General features: G+C 42.3%; 1 protein-coding gene across 1 annotated transcript; it reads right to left on the reverse strand.

The window, feature by feature from the left end:
- Window positions 1–9,347: 9,347 nt before the first annotated feature.
- On the reverse strand, window positions 9,348–12,378 carry LOC106579911 (E3 ubiquitin-protein ligase TRIM35). The gene has a single exon (XM_014160269.3). The coding sequence runs from the start codon at window positions 12,204–12,206 to the stop codon at window positions 10,368–10,370; it is 1,839 nt and encodes a 612-aa protein (XP_014015744.2). The 5' UTR covers window positions 12,207–12,378; the 3' UTR covers window positions 9,348–10,367.
- Window positions 12,379–22,131: the final 9,753 nt, after the last annotated feature.

Below are 22,131 nucleotides of genomic sequence, written 5' to 3' on the forward strand. Positions count from 1 at the left end.
CTATTACTTCATGTACTGTTGAGAAACTCTTCTCCACAACAGGTTGTATCAAAACATCTGTCAGATCTTGTATGTTGACTGCAGGTCTCAACAATTTAGCTCTGTTGTCCTTTGAAAGGGAACTCGGTGACTCTTGGACTATGAAATAAGCTCCATCTTCGACACTAAACCTAGGAATCTACGCTTTGTGCTGTAAAACATGAAACACACAAGAAAGGTAAGCCTGAATACTGTTTATTCATGATTTCATGCCTGCCTTGGTAGGCCAGGCCTATTGTGTTCGATTCAAAGTGAGCTACCCACCGTTTTATTAGGTTATGCATGAGGATTTCCTCTTTTCATGCCTGGCTTGGTAGGCCAGGTTTATGATTCAAGTGAGCTATTATGTATAATGATTTCATGTTTTCATGCCTGAATGCCTATACAGTAGCGTTTACTTATTCAAAGTAAGCTATTCCTTTCATACCCGGCATACAGTTCAAGATATAGGCCTAAAGTGTTTCCATTGTATTGTGTGTGGCTGTCTTCATAATGAAAACACTTTCAGGGCTTTCTATTCTTCCTTGCTTCTTTGTGCAGTATTGAAATAAGCTGTTTGTTTGTGCATATTGCAATCCAGTGCCAAGCTGGTGTCCGGCCATCGCGCTGACCATGGTCCCGACTGTGGATCGATCCTTTGATCTAACTAAATGCTAACTAAAAAGCAGCATTCACAAATGGAGGATGGCTTTCACTTCAGCAGTAATACATTTATGAACTTCTTTGAGGAAAAGATCATGATCATTAGAAAGCAAATTACGGACTCCTCTTTAAATCTGTGTATTCCTCCAAAGCTCCATTGTCCTGAGTCTGCACAACTCTGCCAGGACCTAGGATCAAGGGAGATACTAAAGTGTTTTAGTACTATATCTCTTGACACAATGATGAAAATAATCATGGCCTCTAAACCCTCAAGCTGCATACTGGACCCTATTCCAACTAAACTACTGAAAGAGCTGCTTCCTGTGCTTGGCCCTCCTATGTTGAACATAATAAACGGCTCTCTATCCACCGGATGTGTACCAAGCTCACTAAAAGTGGCAGTAATAAAGCCTCTCTTGAAAAAGCCGAATCTTGACCCAGAAATTATAAAAAACTATCGTTTTTATAGGTATAGGTGTGTGCCTTTCCAAATCATGTCCAATCAATTGAATTTACCACAGGTGGACTCCAATCAAGTTGTAGAAACATCTCAAGGATGATCAATGGAAACAGGATGCACCTGAGCTCAATTGTGAGTCTCATAGCAAAGGGTCTGAATACTTATTTAAATAAGGTATCTGATTTAAATGTATTATACATTTGCAAAAAAATAAATACATCTGTTATCAGTTTGTCATCATGGGGTAATGTGTGTAGATTGCTGAGGATGTTTTTAAATGTAATCAATTTTAGAACAAGGCTGTAACACAACAAAATGTGGAAAAAGTCAAGGGGTCTGAATACTTTCCGAAGGCACTGTATATGACATAAACAGAGAGGTATATTTTCTGGGTGACCTTAATATTGACTGGCTTTCATCAAGCTGCCCACTCAAGAAAAAGCTTGAAACTGTAACCAGTGCCTGCAACCTGGTTCAAGTTATGAGTCATCCTACCAAGGTATTTACAAACAGCACAGGAATGAAATCATCAGCATGTACTAATCACATCTTTACTGCAAAAATCTTCTTTATTATTATGTTTTTTTTTCTTCCCTTTTTCGTGATATCCATTTGATAGTTACAGTCTTGTCCCATCGCTGCAACTCCCGTATGGACACGGAAGAGGCGAAGGTTGAGAGCCATGCGTCCTTCGAAACACAACCCTGCCAAGGCGTACTGCTTCTTGACACACTGCTCGCTTAACCTAGAAGCCAGCCACAGCAATGTGTCGGAGGAAACACCATACAACTGGCGACCATGTCGAAATCTTCTCTAAAGCTGTATCCAAATCATTTCTAAATATCTGTTTTCGCTTTGTCATTATGGGGTATTGTTTGTTAAAAAGAAACATCCTCTCACTGTCAACTGCGTTTATTTTCAGCAAACTTAACATGTGTAAATATTTGTATGAACATAACAAGATTCAACAACTGAGAGATAAACTGAACAAGTTCCACAGACATGTGACTAACAGAAATTGAATAATGTGTCCCTGAACAAAGGGGGGGTCGAAATCAAAAGTAACAGTCAGTATCTGGTGTGGCCACCAGCTGCATTATGTACTGCAGTGTATCTCCTCCTCATGGACTGCAGCAGATTTGCCAGTTCTTGCTGTGAGATGTTACCCCACTCTTCCACCAAGGCACCTGCAAGGTCCCGGACATTTCTGGGGGGAATGTCCCTAGCCCTCACCCTCTGATCCAACAGGTCCCAGACGTGCTCAATGGGATTGAGATCTGGGCTCTTCGCTGGCCATGGCAGAACACTGACATTCCTGTCTTGCAGGAAATCACACACAGAATGAGCAGTATGGCTGGTGGCATTGTCATGCTGGAGGGTCATGTCAGGATGAGCCTGCAGGAAGGGTACCACATGAGGGAGGAGGATGTCTTCCCTGTAATGCACAGCATTGAGATTGCCTGCAATGACAACAAGCTCAGTCCGATGATGCTGTGACACACCGCCCCAGAGCATGACGGACCCTCCACCTCCAAATCGATCCCGCTCCAGAGTACAGGCCTCGCTGTAACGCTCATTCCTTAGACGATAAACGCAAATCCGACCATCTTCCTGGTGAGACAAAACATCGACTCGTCAGTGAAAAGCACTTTTTACCAGTCCTGTCTGGTCCAGTGACGGTGGGTTTGTGCCCATGGGCGACGTTGTTGCCGGTGATGTCTGGTGAGGACTTGCCTTACAACAGGCCTACAAGCCATCAGTCCAGCCTCTCTCAGCCTATTGCGGACAGTCTGAGCACTGATGGAGGGATTGTGCATTCCTGGTGTAAATCGGGCAGTTGTTGTTGCCATCCCGTACCTGTCCCGCAGGTGTGATGTTCGGATGTACCGATCCTGTGCATGTGTTGTTACACGTGGTCTGCCACTGCGAGGACAATCAGCTCTCTGTCCTGTCTCCCTGTAGCGCTGTCGTAGGCGTCTCACAGTACGGACTTTGCAATTTATTGCCCTGGTCACATCTGCAGTCCTCATGCCTCCTTGCAGCATGCCTAAGGCACGTTCACGCAGATTAGCAGGGACCCTGGACATTGATGTTTTTCAGAGTCAGTAGAAAGGTCTCTTTAGTGTCCTAAGTTTTCATAACTGTGACCTTAATTGCGTACCATCTGTAAGCTGATAGTGTCTTAACGACCGTTCCACAGGTGCATGTTCATTAATTGTTTATGGTTCATTGAACACACACACACACACACACACACACACACACACACACACACACACACACACACACACACACACACACACACACACACACACACACACACACACACACACAATATCAGCATTGACTGTAGTTATTGTTGTATTTCATGAGTAAGAAATAGAAATGCAAAGGGACAGATAGGTAACCATTTTGCTCTAACTGGAGTTCATTATTAGCCTACTCAGTCAATAAACACAAGCCAGAAGGAAGATCTAGCTAAATTAGCTACAGAAAGTACTGTAGAAATCTCACATTTCTGCAGCAGGTACCTCTTGCCGGGCCACTTCATTTTATAACAGGTTGAGAGACTAACGTTAACTTACTTCCGCTAGCTACTACTAGCTAGCATGAGGGACTAACTTACTTCCAGTAGCTAGCATGACTGTAGTCAGGTAGGGCTAGCTAGCAAGCAGTAACGTTAGCTGGCTAATGCTAACTAGCCAGGTAGTGCAAGCCAACTTTGTTCGGTTGTTGTTGAATTCGTTCTGTTGGCATGCTAACTACGTGATAAATTAAAGTCCTGTCACACAAATCGACCTGGCCCGGGTATCCTGGAAGGATATTGACCTCATCCCGTCAGTAGAAGATGACTGGTTGTTCTTTAAAAGTGCTTTCCTCACCATCCTAAGTAAGCATGCCCCTTTCAAAAAACTGCATTGAGACTAGGAAACACTGTCACCACTGATATATCCACGATGATCGAGAATTTCAATAAGCATTTCTCTACGGCTGGCCATGCTTTCCACCTGGTTACCCCAACCCCGGCCAACAGCTCTGCACCACCCGTAACAACTGGCCCAAGCCCCCCCTGCTTCTCCTTCACCCAAATCCAGATAGCTGATGTTCTGAAAGAGCTGCAAAATCTGGATCCCTACAAATCAGCTGGGCTAGACAATCTGGAACCTCTCTTCCTAAAATTATCCGCCGCCATTGTTGCAACCCCTATTACTAGTCTGTTCAACCTCTCTTTCGTATCGTCTGAGATTCCTAAAGATTGGAAAGCGGCCGCAGTCATCCCCCTCTTCAAAGGCGGAGACACTATAGACCCAAACTGTTATAGACCTATATGCATCCTGCCCTGCCTTTCTAAAAGTCTTCAAAAGCCAAGTGAACAAACAGATCACCGACCATTTCGAATCCCACCGTACCTTCTCCGCTATGCAATCTGGTTTCCGAGCTGGTCACAGGTGCACCTCAGCCACACTCAAGGTCCTAAACGATATCATAACCGCCATTGATAAAAGACAGTACTGTGCAGCCGTCTTCATCGACCTGGCCAAGGCTTTCGACCGTATTCTTATCGGAAGATTCAACAGCCTTGGTTTCTCTAATGACTGCCTTGCCTGGTTCACTAACTACTTCTCAGATAGAGTTCAGTGTGTCAAATCAGAGGGCCTGTTGTCCGGAACTCTGGCAGTCTCTATGGGGGTGCCACAGGTTTCAATTCTAGGCCGACTCTTTTCTCTGTATATATCAATGATGTCGCTCTTGCTGCGGGTGATTATTTGATCCACCTCTACGCAGACGACACCCTTCTGTATACATCTGGCTCTTCTTTGGACAAGTGTTAACAAACCTTCAAACGAGTTTCAACGCCACACAACACTCCTTCAGTGGCCTCCAACTGCTCTTGAATGCTATTAAAACAAAATGCATGCTCTTCAACCGATCGCTGCCCGCTCCCGCCAGCCCGACTAGCATCATTATTCTGGATAGATATGACTTAGAATATGTGGACAACTATAAATACCTAGGTGTCTGACTAGACTGTAAATTCTCCTTCCAGACTCACATTAAGCATCTCCAATCCAAAGTTAAATCTAGAATCGGCTTCCTATTTCGCAACAAAGCCTCCTTCACTCATGCTGCCAAACATACCCTCGTAAAACTGACTATCCTACCGATCCTTGACTTCGGCGATGTCATTTACAAAATAGCCTCCAACACTCTACTCAGCAAATTGGATGCAGTCTATCACAGTGCCATCCGTTTTGTCACCAAAGCCCCATATACTACCCACCACTGCGACCTGTACGCTCTCGTTGGCTGACCCTCGCTACATATTCGTCGCCAAACCATCTATAAGTCTTTGCTAGGTAAAGCTCCGCCTTATCTCAGCTTACTGGTCACCATAGCAACACCTACCCGTAGCACGTGCTCCAGAAGTTATATTTCACTGGTCATCCCCAAAGCCAACACTTGCTTTGGCCGCCTTTCCTTCCAGTTCTCTGCTGCCAATGACTGGAACGAATTGCAAAAATCACTGAAGTTGGAGACTTATATCTCCCTCACTAACTTTAAGCATCAGCTGTCAGAGCAGCTTACTGATCGCTGCAGCTGTCCACAGCCCATCTGTAAATAGCCCATCCAACCACCTACCTAACTCATATCCATATTTGTTTTTGTTTTTCTGCTCTTTTGCACATCAGTATTTCTACTTGCACATTCTCATCTGCACATATATCTCTCCAGTGTAAATAGCTAAATTGTAATTACTTCGCCACTATTGGCCTATTTATTGCCTTACCTCCTTACTTCATTTGTACACACTGTATACAGATTTTTTTATTGTGTTACTGACTATACGTTTGTTTATCCCATGTGTAACTCTGTGTTGTTGTTTTTGTCGCACTGCTTTGCTTTATCTTGGCCAGGTCGCAGTTGTAAATGAGAACTTGTTCTCAACCGGCTTAAAAATAAAATAAAAATGTGTAATCCTTTCTCTGTGCTACTGACACTGCAGCTCAACCCAGACTGTAAACACACCCTCTATGCATCATGGATATTATATTATTTGTAATACTTTTTTTTCTGTTACTCGAGGCCAAATTTGGAAACCATAAATGAGAAAACGAGTTCATATGCAATTTGGTTTTTGGCTTTCAACTAGAAAAATGATAAAATGATTAATTTCCTCTTGTTTGGCCTTGGCGAGATGAAATCATTTACGAATTATCCATAAGCACGGACCCTTTTCCATACTATGTGTGGTTTGACTATAAAAATTAAAATAATCAATCAAATTCGATAAATCAATCGCAAGGTTAATTATGCTATTTCGTTTCCCTTTGCCTTTTCGTTGTGTTAGACCTATCAATCAAACACTGTGGGCGAGGTTTTGGTAACATGAGGCGGAAGAGGTTACCTGGGCTTGCTGGTCACACAAGTTATGGAACTTCATATAAATAAGGATAGTTTTAGGGGTATTGAGATACAAGACAAAGAGATAAAATGCTCACAATTGGCTGACGACACCACCATTTGTTTTGAAAGATCATAATGAAGTCAGGAAAGCTATTGAGTGTATTAATGCCTTCTCACATGTATCTGGTTAATCTCTGAATATTAGGAAACGTGAACTATTTGCGTTGAAAAGATGTGACTTAAACTCAGTATGTAATATCCCTGTAAAAGATGTGATCACATATTTTGGTATTAAAGTTAGCAAAGATCAGAAAGAAAGGGCCAATTTAAATGTCTCTCGTATTGTAGAGAAAATTGGAAAAAGATTTAACTCCTGGTTATTAAGAGATCTTTCTTTATCTGGACGTGTACTTTTATCAAAATCTGAAGGTCTGTCCAGATTAGTTTATACCTCCCTTACCTTGGATGTTCCTCTGTCAGTAACTAAAATACTAAATTATTTCACTTCATATGGAGGAATAAACCTCGTTATTTGAGAAAAGCTGTAATATGTAGCACCCAAAGTGAGGGAGGTTTGAATGCTCTGGATTTTAAAACCTCTAATATAATCTTTAAGATCAAATGGATACAGAACTATTTAAGAAATAAGGATTGCATTTGGAATATAATCCCTAATTTAATATTCCAACAGATTGGTGAACTAGAATTCTTACTCAAATGCAACTTTGATATGGGTAAAATCCCTATTAAGCTTGCTAACTTTGATAAACAAGTACTTCTAACTTGGAACCTCATGTACAAACAATACAAAAACAAGTCTTTATTTTTCCAGAACTGGTTTGACAACAACATTATTTGGGTTAAACATTTATTGAATAATGATGGCCAACTATATGATTATCCAGAATTTATGAGAACACACAATGTTACATTCACTCCTGAGGAGTATCAAATTGTTGTTGGAGCTGTCCCTAAAGGTGCTATTCTTCTTTTAGGAGAATGTAACAATACTCCAAGGGCAACTGTTGTGGATTTTGTAGCCTCAATACAATACAAGGAATTTACATTTAAACTATAAATGTAAAAACATGTATATAAGGAAACTATGTCAATATGTTACTACTCCCTCTGCTAAAATGTACTGGACTGCAGCCATAGGACAAGTGAACTGGAACAAAGTTTCATGGTTGTCTGGTAAATATTGTATATCTAATAAGGTGAAAGTAGTGTCATACAAACTCATTCATAGAATCTACCCTGTAAAGACCTTTATTATACACAGATTTAAAATAGCTATTGATAACAAATGTGTATTTGTGGCTGTGACCCAGAAACTCTTGACCAATTTTTGGGGGACTGTTCTTATGTCAGAAGATTTTGGAGTGAGTTAGAAGATTTTGTTTTAAAATAAATGACTATTAATGTTAATCTGAGAGACTCTGATATTATGTTTTATTTTGATCCAAATGATATGGACCCTGACTTAACTTTAAATGTTAATTTGTTTATCTTTCATGGAAGATTCTTTATCCATAAAATGAAGTGGGCAGAGAACAAACCCCTCTTCACATTATTTCTTCACATTATTTAAGATGTAATTTAAATATTATTTTGAAATGATCAGTAAATGTAAAAACAAAAAAGCAATACCACCATAAAAGTATTTAACAAATTGAAAATGAATCTTGATATGTAATACCCCTGTCTGTTAGGTTTATGTATTCTTGTTTGTATATTTTTGTATTTTTGTATTTGTTGTGTTCATAATAATAAAATAATACAAATAAATAAAAAATACAAATAGAAAACCTGGGCTTGCCGGCTATGCTCAGACAGGAATACCGGTAACTTAATTTATTGATCAGAGAGAAAGATGCGAAACTACTATATACTGATTAACTTAGATAGATAATCTTTAATATGCTGGCTTGGACAGCCGGTGAGCAAGGAGTTCGCGGCAGGAGACATAATGGTCATGGTGTTTGCTGCAAGCTACTAGCAATGATGGCTATCGCACACACTTGAAAATGTCAAAGATGTGTATAAACCAAGATAGACCACAGCCTGTCGTTTCCATGGGGAACATAGAGTCATAGGCAGATAAAGAAAGCAGGTGGGCAAAGCCAAGCACGAGCTAGCGAGATCCTATTGGCGTGTTCTAGCATCCTCTGCATATTTCCGTTAGGGAACTCCTCCTATGAAGTGCGCGTGTGCAATAAATACATTCTCATTTCCACTCCTAAACAACACGATTTTTTAAAAAGTATGCAAAGGATACAGTCTAGAAAACTTAGTCCACTCTGTTCATAACAGATTATAGTTTTGGGAACAGAAAACTGTATTGAGATCAAATGTTTCATCGATAAGAAAATTTGCAGAATGTCGGCCCAAACCCATATCGTTCCGTCTTCTCCCACTGCCGGACAGTGGGCTTCCATATTTGGTAGTGAGTGGAAACGCCGAACGGTTGCTTCATATTTATACATCCTGTGACATATCTGTCTCATTGTTCTATCTGTGTTACTGTTCTTCTTCTTCTGTAGGGTTTCATACTGTCTGTTGTTGCCCGGACAGTTAAAACACGCCCCATCGATACAGCTACCACCGAAAGAGACTGCTGCCAGCAGTTCTTATATAATATACACCTTTCCGCCTCATGTTACCAAACTCCCCCCGTGTTTGATTGACAGTTCTAACACATCGAAAACGCCACGAAGCAATGAGGAAACGAAATAGCAAAATGGAGCATCGTGATTGATCGAATTTGATAGTTTTAAACCACACACAGTATGGAAAAGCATTATGAATTGCCAATAATTTTTTATTTCTGTCACAATTATTGCTATTACAACGAGGTAATCATGCACATTTTTATATTTTACATTTTAGTCATTTAGCAGACACTCTTATCCAGAGTGACTTACAGTGTATGCATACATTTCATACATTTTTTCTCCATACTGGTCCCCCGTGGGAATCGAACTCACAACCCTGACATTGCATACACCATGCTCTACCAACTGAGCCACACGGGATTTTACCTTCCTTCATTTAACTAGGCAAGGCAGTTAAGAGCAACTTCCTATTTACAATGACATTTTACCGGGGAACAGTGGCTTAACTGCCTTGTTCAGGGACAGAACAACAGATTTGTACTTTCTCAGCTCAGGGATTCAATCCAGCAACCTTTCAGTTACTGGCCCAACACTAACCACTAGCCTACCTGCTGCCCCAAAAGTAACAAGGCTACCTGCCACCCCATAAATGTAATAAGCTTTTACGTTTCATTTTTTTAAATGTGTCAGTGTTGTACTGGATAGTACCATGGAAATTAATGGATCATACTCAATCATGAAAATGCAATATATTTTTTGGCATTTCAATTTGAATTTTGTCACAAAGGATTTGCAAACATATTCATTTAACATTTGTCCATTTGCATTACCAATTGAGTTTCGGCAGCTAAATGCTTCCATAGCCTGTAAAGTATGTTCTTAACTAAATTGGGCACTGTGTTAGATTTTACTTTTCCAAACCATTGTTTTTATTACCAATTAAAGTGAATAGACTCAGCCATTGATATTACAGTTAAAACATATTTGGAGTCATATAAAAAAAAAAAATATAGTAAAAATATGATTGTTCTATGCTGTTGATTTTCAAAAATAATTCAGTTACATAAAAAAAATGACCTACAGTCATTTTAGTTTCTTCATAAGAACATCCAAATCCATTCCCACACCCTACATATATTGTACTTTTACTATAGTTTAACTGTTGCTCCACTGTTGGAGATCGAGACAGTATCATATTTGTCATCTTATTTATAATCATCTAATTCGTCTTCATAATCATCTTCTTCGTCTTCGTCTTTGTCTTCATAATCATAATCATCTTCTTCATCTTTGTCTTCATAATCATCTTCTTCATCTTTGTCTTCATAATCATCTTCTTCGTCTTTGTCTTCATAACCATCGTATGAATCATCGAACATATCATAATCATTGTGGGTGTTCACTGTTAAGCCTCTGACACTTGTGTCCTGTAAGAAGGTCTCATTGGGCTTTTCCACTGTCACACAGGCCTTCACTGGTAAAATCCTCACAGGGTGGAGTTTACAGCCATTAAGGCAAAAAGGAAAGACTTTCTCAGTGAAAGTGTGTGTGAATGTGTGTAGAACTGTCTTATTATCAGGGTCAGAGAATGACAGCTTACCTCCATCCCAGTCCAGCTGCACTCTGATCCTCAGGGGTTTCTGTCTCACAGTAAGGAGAGTGTCTGACCCTGATGGAGAATGGGTATCATATTTACCAGCAGTGAATCGGATTTGCCAGTATCCATTCTTTACTTCTCCCTTCCTCTGGACAGATTCTGTCATCACACCCAGTGACCAGTGAGTATTGTCCCCAACCTCAATGTCCCAGTTGTGTGTCCCTGAATTAAAGCCTTCGGAGCCTAGGACCATTCTAAAGGTATCAAACCTCTCTGGGTTGTCAGGAAGCTGCAGTGTTTCATCACTATCATTGATGCTGTCTTCATCACGGTGTCTCACACTGGTCAGATCATCAGACAGGATGAGATGTGGTTGGGAAGTATTGGGGTTCAGAATCACAGGAGTGTATTTCACAATCTCATGCATTTTCTCCCAGACTCTAAATTGCAGGTTGCCCAAGTATTTAGCCACATTAATCAGCACTCCTGAGACCAGCATTGGATCTGGCAGTTTCCATTGGGCTCTTTCCATTGTGGACTCATAGTTCTGCAGAAATGAGAGGTCTTCAGCTTTCACCTCCTCCTCTAAGAATCTGATTGTGTTCGCAAGTGATGAAATCTCTCTGCTCATTTCTTCAATCTTCTCTTTCATCACTCGATTCTTGTGCTCTTCTTCCTCCTTTAGTTCAGCTATCCTGGCTGCCTCTTCCTCTCGTAGAAACTGGTGAAGCTTCTCAAACTGCCCCTTAATTTGACCCTCTGTGTGCTGGGCCTGGCTCAAAATGTGTTCAGCACAGGTTTGGCTTATTTTTCTAAAGACACCAAGCTTCTCCTTTAAGGAATTCACTGCTGTCTGGAGTTCTTCCTTCTGATCCTGTGCAGCTTCATCTATCGGGCTACAGTTATGATTTTTGTGTTTTTTTGAAGTCTGACATACCACACAGATTAGCTTTTTATCCTCCAGGCAGAAGAGTTTGAATTTCTCACTGTGCAAACTGCAGAGCACCTCAGACCTTGCTGTATCCATTAAGATCCTCTTCTTGCACACAGGGCATTGCTGAGAATTGTTCTGGTTCCAGCATTCATGTATACAGACTGTGCAGACTTTGTGGTGGCATGACAGTATAACAGGATCCCTGAGGATGTCATGGCACACAGGACAAGATGTTTGGCTGTCTCTCTGTAGCTTCTCAGCGAGATTGTGGTGGTTCATCTTCCTCAGGATCTCTAGTGACACCTTCACAGCTCCCTCATAGCTTGAGGTCTTAATCATCTTATCCACAGTGGTTAGCCTGTCCGTGTTCTCCAGCTTGCTCTTAGGGAAGGGAGGAAAATCGTTGAGCACAACCTGAGTCAGGTACCACTGGAATGTCTTCAGGTCTTCAGTGATTAGCTGTTCTAAAATGGCCAACAGCAGCTCAGGAACAGGAATGGATGTCGCCATCATCAATCTGCAGATACAGGACTACAGAATGATTTACTTGCCTTTTTAATAACCTTCCCTTCTAACAGTCCGTTATTGGCGTTTCCAATTTTCTATCTGTTACTACTACAAATGTAAATCCCAGTCTTGCGTCGTGTGTCACCTCGTGTGTCAGAAATGGAAAGTGAAACTTAACTCCTGTGAGAGATGAGCTTGTCTTCCTGTATTCTGATATCAAGTCAAGGGGTGGAGCTTTGAGAAACTAGGTCACATAAAGGTGGTGTACAGTTTTCTTCCCCATTCTGAATGACAGATAAATAAGGTGGGGTATTGGTATGTCAGGGCTGCAATCAGCAGGGCACACATTGATGAATGTTGACATAAATATATTGTGTATAACAGACTGGTACTGTATATGCATACAGTCAGGGACGTCACTAGAGATTCATGGACAGGGGGGCTAAGCCTCTTTTAGGGGGGTCTGGGCATACTCCCCCAGGATTTGTTTTAAAGCCCCCAAAACGTCTTTTCATCATGTATTTTTAGAGTAACAACGGGTGTAAAACCGATCAAAATAAGGTTATTTTTGGTCAAAGTTGGCTAAAAGTATACCTGTCTCATAGTTTGTGTTAGACACTGATCTAATATGACTTACTTAAATTCTATCCAAATAAAGAAATGAAAGTCCACTAAGTCCACTCTGTCCCCATCCTTCCAACACCAATAAAAGGCACAAAAATGGCTGTACGATCTAGCCAAAATACTTTTTGGATGTTATTTTGAGAGAGAGAGAAATATGAAGACATGCAGGTCATATTATATCATTAGAAAAAAATCTTTATTTAAATTTGTTGCTCAAAATTAACCCAATAATTCAGACACATGGAACATCTTAAACAGTATCATCCACAATGGGGCAAAACTAAATTCAACTAATGAGCTAAATACGAAAAATAATTAGGAATAAAATCAGATAAAAAAGTAAGATCCCAAACAAATATTACAACCTATATTACAGAACTTATCCTCCTGCTTCTCTCTTTTGATGCTTATTTTGTGGGTAGACGCATCAAAGTGTACCTCCTATTTTTAAAGGTGGCAAAGCGGTCAATAACACTATTGTGGCTTAGTGGCCTAAGCACTTCACCCTCAATGGACATGGCTGCAAGACTTGCAAGCCTTTTCTGACCCATTGTCTTACGCAACCAGGAGTGCAGCCGGCGCAGTGCACTAAAGGACCTTTCACAGGAGCAGCTGCTCACAGGAATTGTGAGGGCAACCTGAATTATTTTCTTCAGAGAAGGAAACATCATCATGCAGGAGGTTATGCACAGCAAGCATTTCTTTGGGAGGACATCCAGTCTCTCTTTTCCGGGCAAGAAAGATTCTTGCCACCAACATCTCTTCTGTTTTAACATCAATACCGTAGTGCTTGGCAAACTCAGTTAAGCATGAAGTATCTAGGAAGTTTTTTGAGTTGGGGCTGCATGCCTGTATGCCTTTGAGCAGACCTGCATCTACAGTCGAGAATTGCTGGTCAAGCTCACGAACCATCCTGTCCAAGCAGCTGAGCAACAGCTCTGTTTTCATTGTTTGGGAACTTGACAATTCTGTGCCTAAACCCAAGGAGGTCTCCACCACAAAATCTCCCATTTTCCTTTGTTTGTGCTTTCTTGCTGCATCTGCCTCTGGAATATTGTGAATTTCACAGAGTGCTTTGGTTCTGTCATAAAGTTCTGTGGCAAATGCATCTGTGCGTTTGCCTATCAGTGTGTCACATACAGCTTGTTTGCCGAAACAAGCTTCTGCCAGGTCTACAGTCTCTTTCTGGAGGAACTTATGTAGTCCCTCAGTTACAGAAAGAAAGGCCTGAAACATCAGTAGCAAATACACGGTGGAGAACTTATGAAGCTTTGCTCTCAGACCAACAGCCATGGGGGATCCATGTCTCCTAGAGATGAACGTACTTTGGTGCGAAAAGTGCAACTTAATCCCAGAACAACAGCAAAGGACCTTGTGAAGATGCTGGAGGAAACCGGTGCAAAAGTATCTATATCCACAGTAAAACGAGTCCTATATTGACATAACCTGAAACACCGCTCAGCAAGGAAGAAGCCACTGCTCCAAACCCGCCATAAAAAAAAAGCCAGACTACAGTTTGCATCTGCACATGGGGACAAAGATTGTACTTTTTGGACAAATGTCCTCTGGTCTGATGAAACAAAAATAGAACTGTTTGGCCATAATGACCATTGTTATGTTTGGAGGAAAAAGGGTATTGCAGCCAAAGAACACCATCCCAACCGTGAAGCACGGGGGTCGCAAATGGGTCTTCCAAATAGGCAATGACCCCAGGCATACTTCCAAAGTTGTGGCAAAACGGATAAAGGACAACAAATTTAAGGTATTGGAGTGGCCATCACAAAGCCCTGACCTCAATCTTATAGACAATTTGTGGGCAGAACTGAAAAGGCGTGTGCGAGCAAAGAAGCCTACAAACCTGACTTAGTTACACCAGCTCTGTCAGGAGGAATGGCCCAAAATTCACCCAACTTATTGTGGGAAGCTTGTAGAAGGCTACCTGAAACGTTTGACCCAAGTTAAACAATTTAAAAGTAATGCTACCAAATACTAATTGAGTGTATGTAAACTTCTGACCCACTGGGAATGGGATGAAATAAATAAACGCTGAAGTAAATCATTCTCTCAACTATTATTCTGACATTTCACATTCTTAAAATAAAGTGGTAATCCTAACTGACCTAAGACAGTGATTTTTTACTAGGATTAAATGTCAGGAATTGTGAAAAACTAAGTTTAAATATATTTGGCTAAGGTGTATGTCAACTTCAGACTTCAACTGTACATATGATATGAGCAATGTAAGACATGTAAACATTATTAAAGTGGCATTATTTAAAGTGGAATTGTTTAAAGTGACTAGTGATCAATTTATTAAAGTGGACAGTGATTGGGTCTCCATGTAGGCAGCAGCCTCTCTGAGTTAGTGATTGCTGTTTAGCAGTCTGATGGCCTTGAGATAGAAGCTGTTTTTCAGTCTCTCGATATCAGCTTTGATGCACCTGTACTGACCTCGCCTTCTGGATGGTAGCGGTGTGAACAGGCAGTGGCTCGGGTTGTTGTTGTCCTTGATGATCTTTTTGGCCATCCTGTGACATTGGGTGCTGTACGTGTCATGGAGGGCAGGTAGTTTGCACCCGGTGATGCTTTGGGCAGACCGCATCACCCTCTGGAGAGCCTTGTGGTTGAGGGCGGTGCAGTTGCCGTACCAGTTGCCGTACCAGCCCGACAGGATGCTCTCGATTGTGCATCTGTAAAACTTTGTCAGGGTTTTGGATGACAAGCCAAATTTCTTCAGCCTCCTGAGGTTGAAGAGGCGCTGTTGCGCCTTCTTCACTACACTGTCTGTGTGGGTGGACCATTTCAGTTTGTCTGTGATGTGTACGCCCAGGAACTTAAAACTTTTCACATTTTCCACTGCTGTCCCTTCGATGTGGATGGGGGGTACTCCCTCTGCTGTTTCCTGAAGTCCACGATCATCTCCTTTGTTGCTTTGACGTTGAGTGAGAGGTTGTTTTCCTGACACCTCCTCCCTGTAGGCTGTCTCGTCTTTGTTGGTTATCAAGCCCACTACTGTTGTGTTGTCTGCAAACTTGATGACTGAGTTGGAGGCGTGCATGGCCACGCAGTCGTGGGTGAACAGGGAGTACAGGAGAGGGCTGAGCACGCACTCTTGTGGGGCCCCAGTGTTGAGGGTCAGCGAAGTAGAGATCTTGTTTCCTACCTTCACCACCTGGGGGCAGCCCGTCAGAAAGTCCAGCGCCCAATTGCACAGGGCGGGGTTGAGACCCAGCTTGATGATGAGCTTGGAGGGTACTATGGTGTTGAATGCTGAGCTGTAGTCAATGAACAGCATTCTTACATAGGTATTCCTCTTGTCCAGATGGGATAGGGCAGTGTGCAGTGTGACGGCAAATGCATCTGTGGACCTGTTGGGGTGGTATGCAAACTGAAGTGGGTCTAGGGTGGCCGGTAAGGTGGATGTGAAATGATCCTTGACTAGTTTCTCAAAGCCCTCAAAGCCCTTCTGCCTTAATAGACGTCCACGTCATTGGCACCCGGAACAGTTGTTGTTGAACAGGATTCTTACATAGGTATTCCTCTTGTCCAGATGGGATAGGGCCGTGTGCAGTGCGATGGTAATTGCGTCATCCATGGATCTGTTGGGGCGGTATGCAAATTGTAATGGGTCAAGGGTGTTTTGTACGGTGGAGGTGATATGATCCTTAACTAGCCTCTCAAAGCAGTTCATGATGACAGAAGTGAGTGGTACTGGGCGGTAGCCATTTGCTTCAGTTATCTTTGCCTTCTTGGATACGGGAACAATGGTGGCCATCTTGAAGCATGTGGGGACAGCAGACTGTGATAGGGAGCGATTGAATATGTCCGTAAACACACCAGCCAGCTGGTCTTCACATGCTCTGAGGACGCGGCTAGGGATGCCGTCTGGGCCAGCAGCCTTGCGAGAGTTAACACGTTTAAATGTTTTAATCAAGTCGGCCACAGAGAAGGAGGGGTGGGGGGGTGTACTTGTTAGCGGGCCGCGACGGTGGCACTATCCGCAAAGCGGGCAAAGAATGTATTTAGTGTGTCTGCAAGCGTGACGTCGGTGTCCATGATGTGGCTGGTTTTCTTTTTGTAGTCCGTGATTTCCTGTAGACCCTGCCACATACGTCTCGTGTCTGAGTCGTTGAATTGCTATTCCACTTTGTCCCTGTACCAGATTTTCGCTTGTTTGATTGCCTTGCGGAGGGAATAACTTCACTTCCCAGACCTCTTTCCTTGGTTAAATGCGGTGGTTCACGCTTTCAGTTTTGCGTGAATGCCGCCATCCATCATCAGTTTCTGGTTAAGGTAGGTTTTAATAGTCACAGTGGGTACAACTTCTCCAATGCACTTCCTTCTAAACTCACTCACCGAGTCAGCTTATAGATCGATGTTGTTCTCTGAGGCTGACCGGAACATATCCCAGTCCGCATGATCAAAACAATCTTGAAGTGTGGATCCCGTTTGGTCAGACCAGTGTTGAATGTTTCTATTCACTGGTACATCTTGTTTGAGTTTCTGCCTATAAGACAGTATGAGCAAGATGGCGTCGTGGTCGGATTTGCCGAAGGGAGGGCGGGGGAGGGCTTTGTATGCATCGCAGAAGTTAGAGTAGCAGTGATCGAGTGTATTACCCCCACGCTTCGTGCAATCAACATGCTGATAGAATTTAGGTAACCTTGTTCTCAAATTTGCTTTGTTAAAATCCCCAGCTACAATAAATGCAGCCTCAGGATATATGGTTTCCAGTTTACATAGAGTCCAGTGAAGTTCCTTGAGGGCCATCTTGGTGTCTGAGGGGGAAATGTACACAGCTGTGACAATAACTGACGAGAATTCTCTTGGGAGGTAATATGGCCGGCATTTTCTTGTAAGGAATTCTAGGTTGGGTGAGCAGAAGGACTTGAGTTCCTGTATGTTGTTGTGATTACACCATGAGTCGTTAATCATGAAGCATACACCCCCGCCCTTCCTCTTCCCAGAGAGGTTTTTATCTCTGTAGGCACAATTCATAGAGAAGCCTGGTGGCATAACCAATTCCGACAACATATCCCCAGAGAGCCATGTTTCCGTGAAACAGAGAATGTTACAATCTCTGATGTCTCTCTGGAAGGCAACCCTTGCTTGAATTTCATCTACCTTGTTTTCAAGAGACTGGACATTGGCGAGTAGTATACACGGGAGCGGTGAGCGATGTGCACGTTTACAGAGCCTGACCGGGAGGCCGCTCCGTCTGCCCCTTCTGCGGCACCGTTGTTTTGGGTCGGCTTCTAGGATTAGATCCATTTTCCTGGGTGGATCCGCTTCGAGAAAGTCGTATTCCTTGTCGTAATGTTGGTAAGTTGACATTGCTCTTACATCCAATAGTTCTTCCCGGCTGTACGTAATAAGACTTAATATTTCCTGGGGTAACAATGTAAGAAATAATACATTAAAAAAAACAGAATACTGCATAGTTTCCTAAGGACTCGAAGCGAGGCGACCATCTCTGTCGGCGCCATCTTGCAGAATAATACATAATAGAGTCACCAATAGTCACTGTATTGTGATTGTTTAGTGTTTTATTTACTCAACAAGTAGTGCCCCAAGGAGGGATCAAACCGTGTCTCAAAAGCAGCAGAAAAAGTCAAATAAGGTTACCAAAATGTCCAATACGGCTATACACGACTGGCCCCTACCGGGGAACAGTGAGTTAACTGCCTTGTTCAGGGGCAGAACGCCAGCTCGGGGATTCGATCCAGCAACCTTTCAGTTACTGGCCCAACGTTCTAACAACTAGGCTACCTGCCACCCCTTTCATCAAGGCTAAGGGTGGCTACTTCGAAGAATATAAATTATATTTTGATTTGTTTAACACTTTTTTGGTTACTACATAATCATTATGTGTTATTTCATAGGTTTGATGTCTTCACTATTATTCTACAATGTAGAAAATAGTACAAATAAAGACAAACCCTTGAATGAGTAGATGTGTCCAAACTTTTGACTGGTACTGTATATATAATTTATAAGTCAAACAAATATGTAGCTTTTACAGATTGCCCCTTTAAGTCTATTAAAAGTGTGCAAGTTTGAGCATGTGTCCATTAGGCCTATGGATAAAAAAAAATGTTTTAATCAGCATGAATTAGATTGAGCAATAAAAGCATCAATTTTATTCCATAGGCTTGGATCTGCACTATGCAGCTGTTGCAAGAGCTCATTTTTCACTGGCTGTCCACTGGTTTCAAAAACAATGATTGATGGGCAGCTTAAATTTCTTGAATTCAACCATTATTGGGTTCAAATACACATTTAGATTTGTGAACAGCCAACCACAATCCGTAACGCGCTAATAGCTAAATGAGAGAGCAGCAGTGTGATTCACATCAATGCGCTAACGTAGATATCAATAATAAGTGATATCCGTATCGCCGTAGACTACACCACTACTGTAATCCTTATCTCCAAGCATTTATTCAAGTTGGATAATCTTTTGATGCCGACAGCAGTTGCACCATTGGAAGATATAGTTTGGACTGTTGCCTACAAAAGCCTATTCCTGCCCTTTTCCCGCGATCCATCAAACACATTTGGTGTGTCATCATAGTTGTCACTGACTTGTGGTCAGAGTCGCTCAGGTGGAACAAATTGAAACTTGCGCCTTTTTTCAATGCTGATTTGAATGTCATTGAGAAAACAGAGAAGTGTCAAAGATTTTTTTTTGCAAACATCCTTTCGGAATTTAAAAGTAATCCTCGAAGTAATCATCTAGTTTTTCCAAAGTATCGGTAATCTGATTACAATATTTTTGCTGGTAATGTAACGGTTTACAGTTACCTATTTTTGTAATCCCTTACATGTAATCCGTTACTCCCCAACCCTGTACACATCCATGAAGATCTACATTAAATGACTCTTTAATTGGAGCTTGATCCAAGTAGCAGTCAAAACAGCCACAGTTGCATTACCTAATGTTAGCCCCCCGATTTTCCCAAAATGTTGTCTACGTGTCAGACTCAACAAACTCTCATACTTTATGGTCAGCGCTTGCAAGATCCACTGTCAATGATGGTACAACACCCATCTTCAGTATTAGCTTTCTGGCAAGACCCATCGAATGTTCTCCCCAATGAAGCAACTTTGCTTGAAATGTGCACTGCACACGCGTGACATGATTAAACATTTCAGTGAAGCCTGTCCACTCGAAATTCAAATTCGTATAATGGTGTTATATAAAATATACACTATGGTATCCGGTCATAACACAGTGTGCTTTCTCCGGCATGCAGATAAGTAGCTTGCTAGCTAACAGTCACACCACAGACAAAAGATTACTAGTAGCCTATCTTTGGTTGTACATATGTTCTGCTTGAGCTAGCTAGTTTACGGTTTGTAAACAAAGCCAAAGAAGGCATAGGTGCATATTGTTCAATGGCACCAAAGGATCATGGTGAAAGTGGCCGTAACTAGCAAAGGATTATGGTTGATGTAGTCGTTTTTATCCTGCCTCAGACAGTCAAATCAAATATATTTATAAAGCCCGTTTTACATCAGCAGCGCTTATACAAACCCAGTGGTTATACAGAACCCCAGCCTAAAACACCAAACAGCAAGCAATGCAGATGTAGAAGCACAGTGGCTAGGAAAAACTACCTAGAGAAGCAGGAACCTATGAAGAAACCTAGAGAGGAACCAGGCTCTGAGGAGTCAGTCCTCTTCTGGCTATGCCAGGTGGAGATTAGAAGAGTACAGTACATGTCCATTAAGGCCAGATAAAAAAATAAAAAAATAAACTAGATGTAGTCTACTTGTAATGAGTGTAAGAGATGTTGACAAAGGCGTAGATTTGGTTGTAAATGAACATTTAAGAACACAATACTATGCTTTCTTAAATATATTCACAGATGGATCTAAGGACCCTAAAACAGGGCGGGCAGGTGCAGCTTTTAGTTTAAGGGGGCAGTGAGGAAAAGAGCAACAGATGATTTGTTGGACAGAGTGGGTGGAGGTGGTGAGGCCAGACAGTAGTCATCTGCTCTGACTCCTGTGCAGCACTGATGAGCATAAATGAATCTGTGTCTCAGAGCAGAAAGGATGTATTGTATAAGGTTTTGCAGTGCTTGTATCAGGTGAAACAGATGGGGGTATTTGTGATGTTCCTCTGGGTACCAGCTGATGTGGGAGTAGAGGGGAATGAGGTGGTGGATGTTATCACCAAGCAGGCTCTTAAACATCCTAATGTTGAGATGGAATTTTCAATCAGTAAAGCAGAAGCCAAGGGGTTAATAAGAACAGTGGTTAAAAACGAATGGCAATAGTTGTGGAACAGGGAGAGAAAGGGTAGACACCTGAATAAGATCCAGGAAAAGGTGGAGGCAGGGAGGTCCTCAGGCCGAGAGAGAAGGGAGGAAACTGTAGTCACAAGGCTGAGGCTGGGACACACCAGGCTCAATAGTACAATGAAATTGGTGGGGAAACATCCAACTAGAAAGTGTGATCATTGTCAGGAGGAGATGGAGACAGTGGAACATGTTATACACTGCTCAAAAAAATAAAGGGAACACTTAAACAACACAATGTAACTCCAAGTCAATCACACTTCTGTGAAATCAAACTGTCCACTTAGGAAGCAACACTGATTGACAATACATTTCACATGCTGTTGTGCAAATGGAATAGACAACAGGTGGAAATTATAGGCAATTAGCAAGACACCCCCAATAAAGGAGTGGTTCTGCAGGTGGTAACCACAGACCACTTCTCAGTTCCTATGCTTCCTGGCTGATGTTTCGGTCACTTTTGAATGCTGGCGGTGCTTTCACTCTAGTGGTAGCATGAGACGGAGTCTACAACCCACACAAGTGGCTCAGGTAGTGCAGCTCATCCAGGATGGCACATCAATGCGAGCTGTGGCAAGAAGGTTTGCTGTGTCTGTCAGCGTAGTGTCCAGAGCATGGAGGCGCTACCAGGAGACAGGCCAGTACATCAGGAGACGTGGAGGAGGCCGTAGGAGGGCAACAACCCAGCAGCAGGACCGCTACCTCCGCCTTTGTGCAAGGAGGAGCAGGAGAAGCACTGCCAGAGCCCTGCAAAATGACCTCCAGCAGGCCACAAATGTGCATGTGTCTGCTCAAACGGTCAGAAACAGACTCCATGAGGGTGGTATGAGGGCCCGACGTCCACAGGTGGGGGTTGTGCTTACAGCCCAACACCGTGCAGGCGTTTGGCATTTGCCAGAGAACACCAAGATTGGCAAATTCACCACTGGGGCCCTGTGCTCTTCACAGATGAAAGCAGGTTCACACTGAGCACATGTGACAGACGTGACAGAGTCTGGAGT

This window comes from Salmo salar, chromosome 20 (assembly GCF_965601325.2).
Source record: "Salmo salar chromosome 20, fSalSal1, whole genome shotgun sequence".
Taxonomy (NCBI): Eukaryota; Metazoa; Chordata; class Actinopteri; order Salmoniformes; family Salmonidae; genus Salmo; species Salmo salar.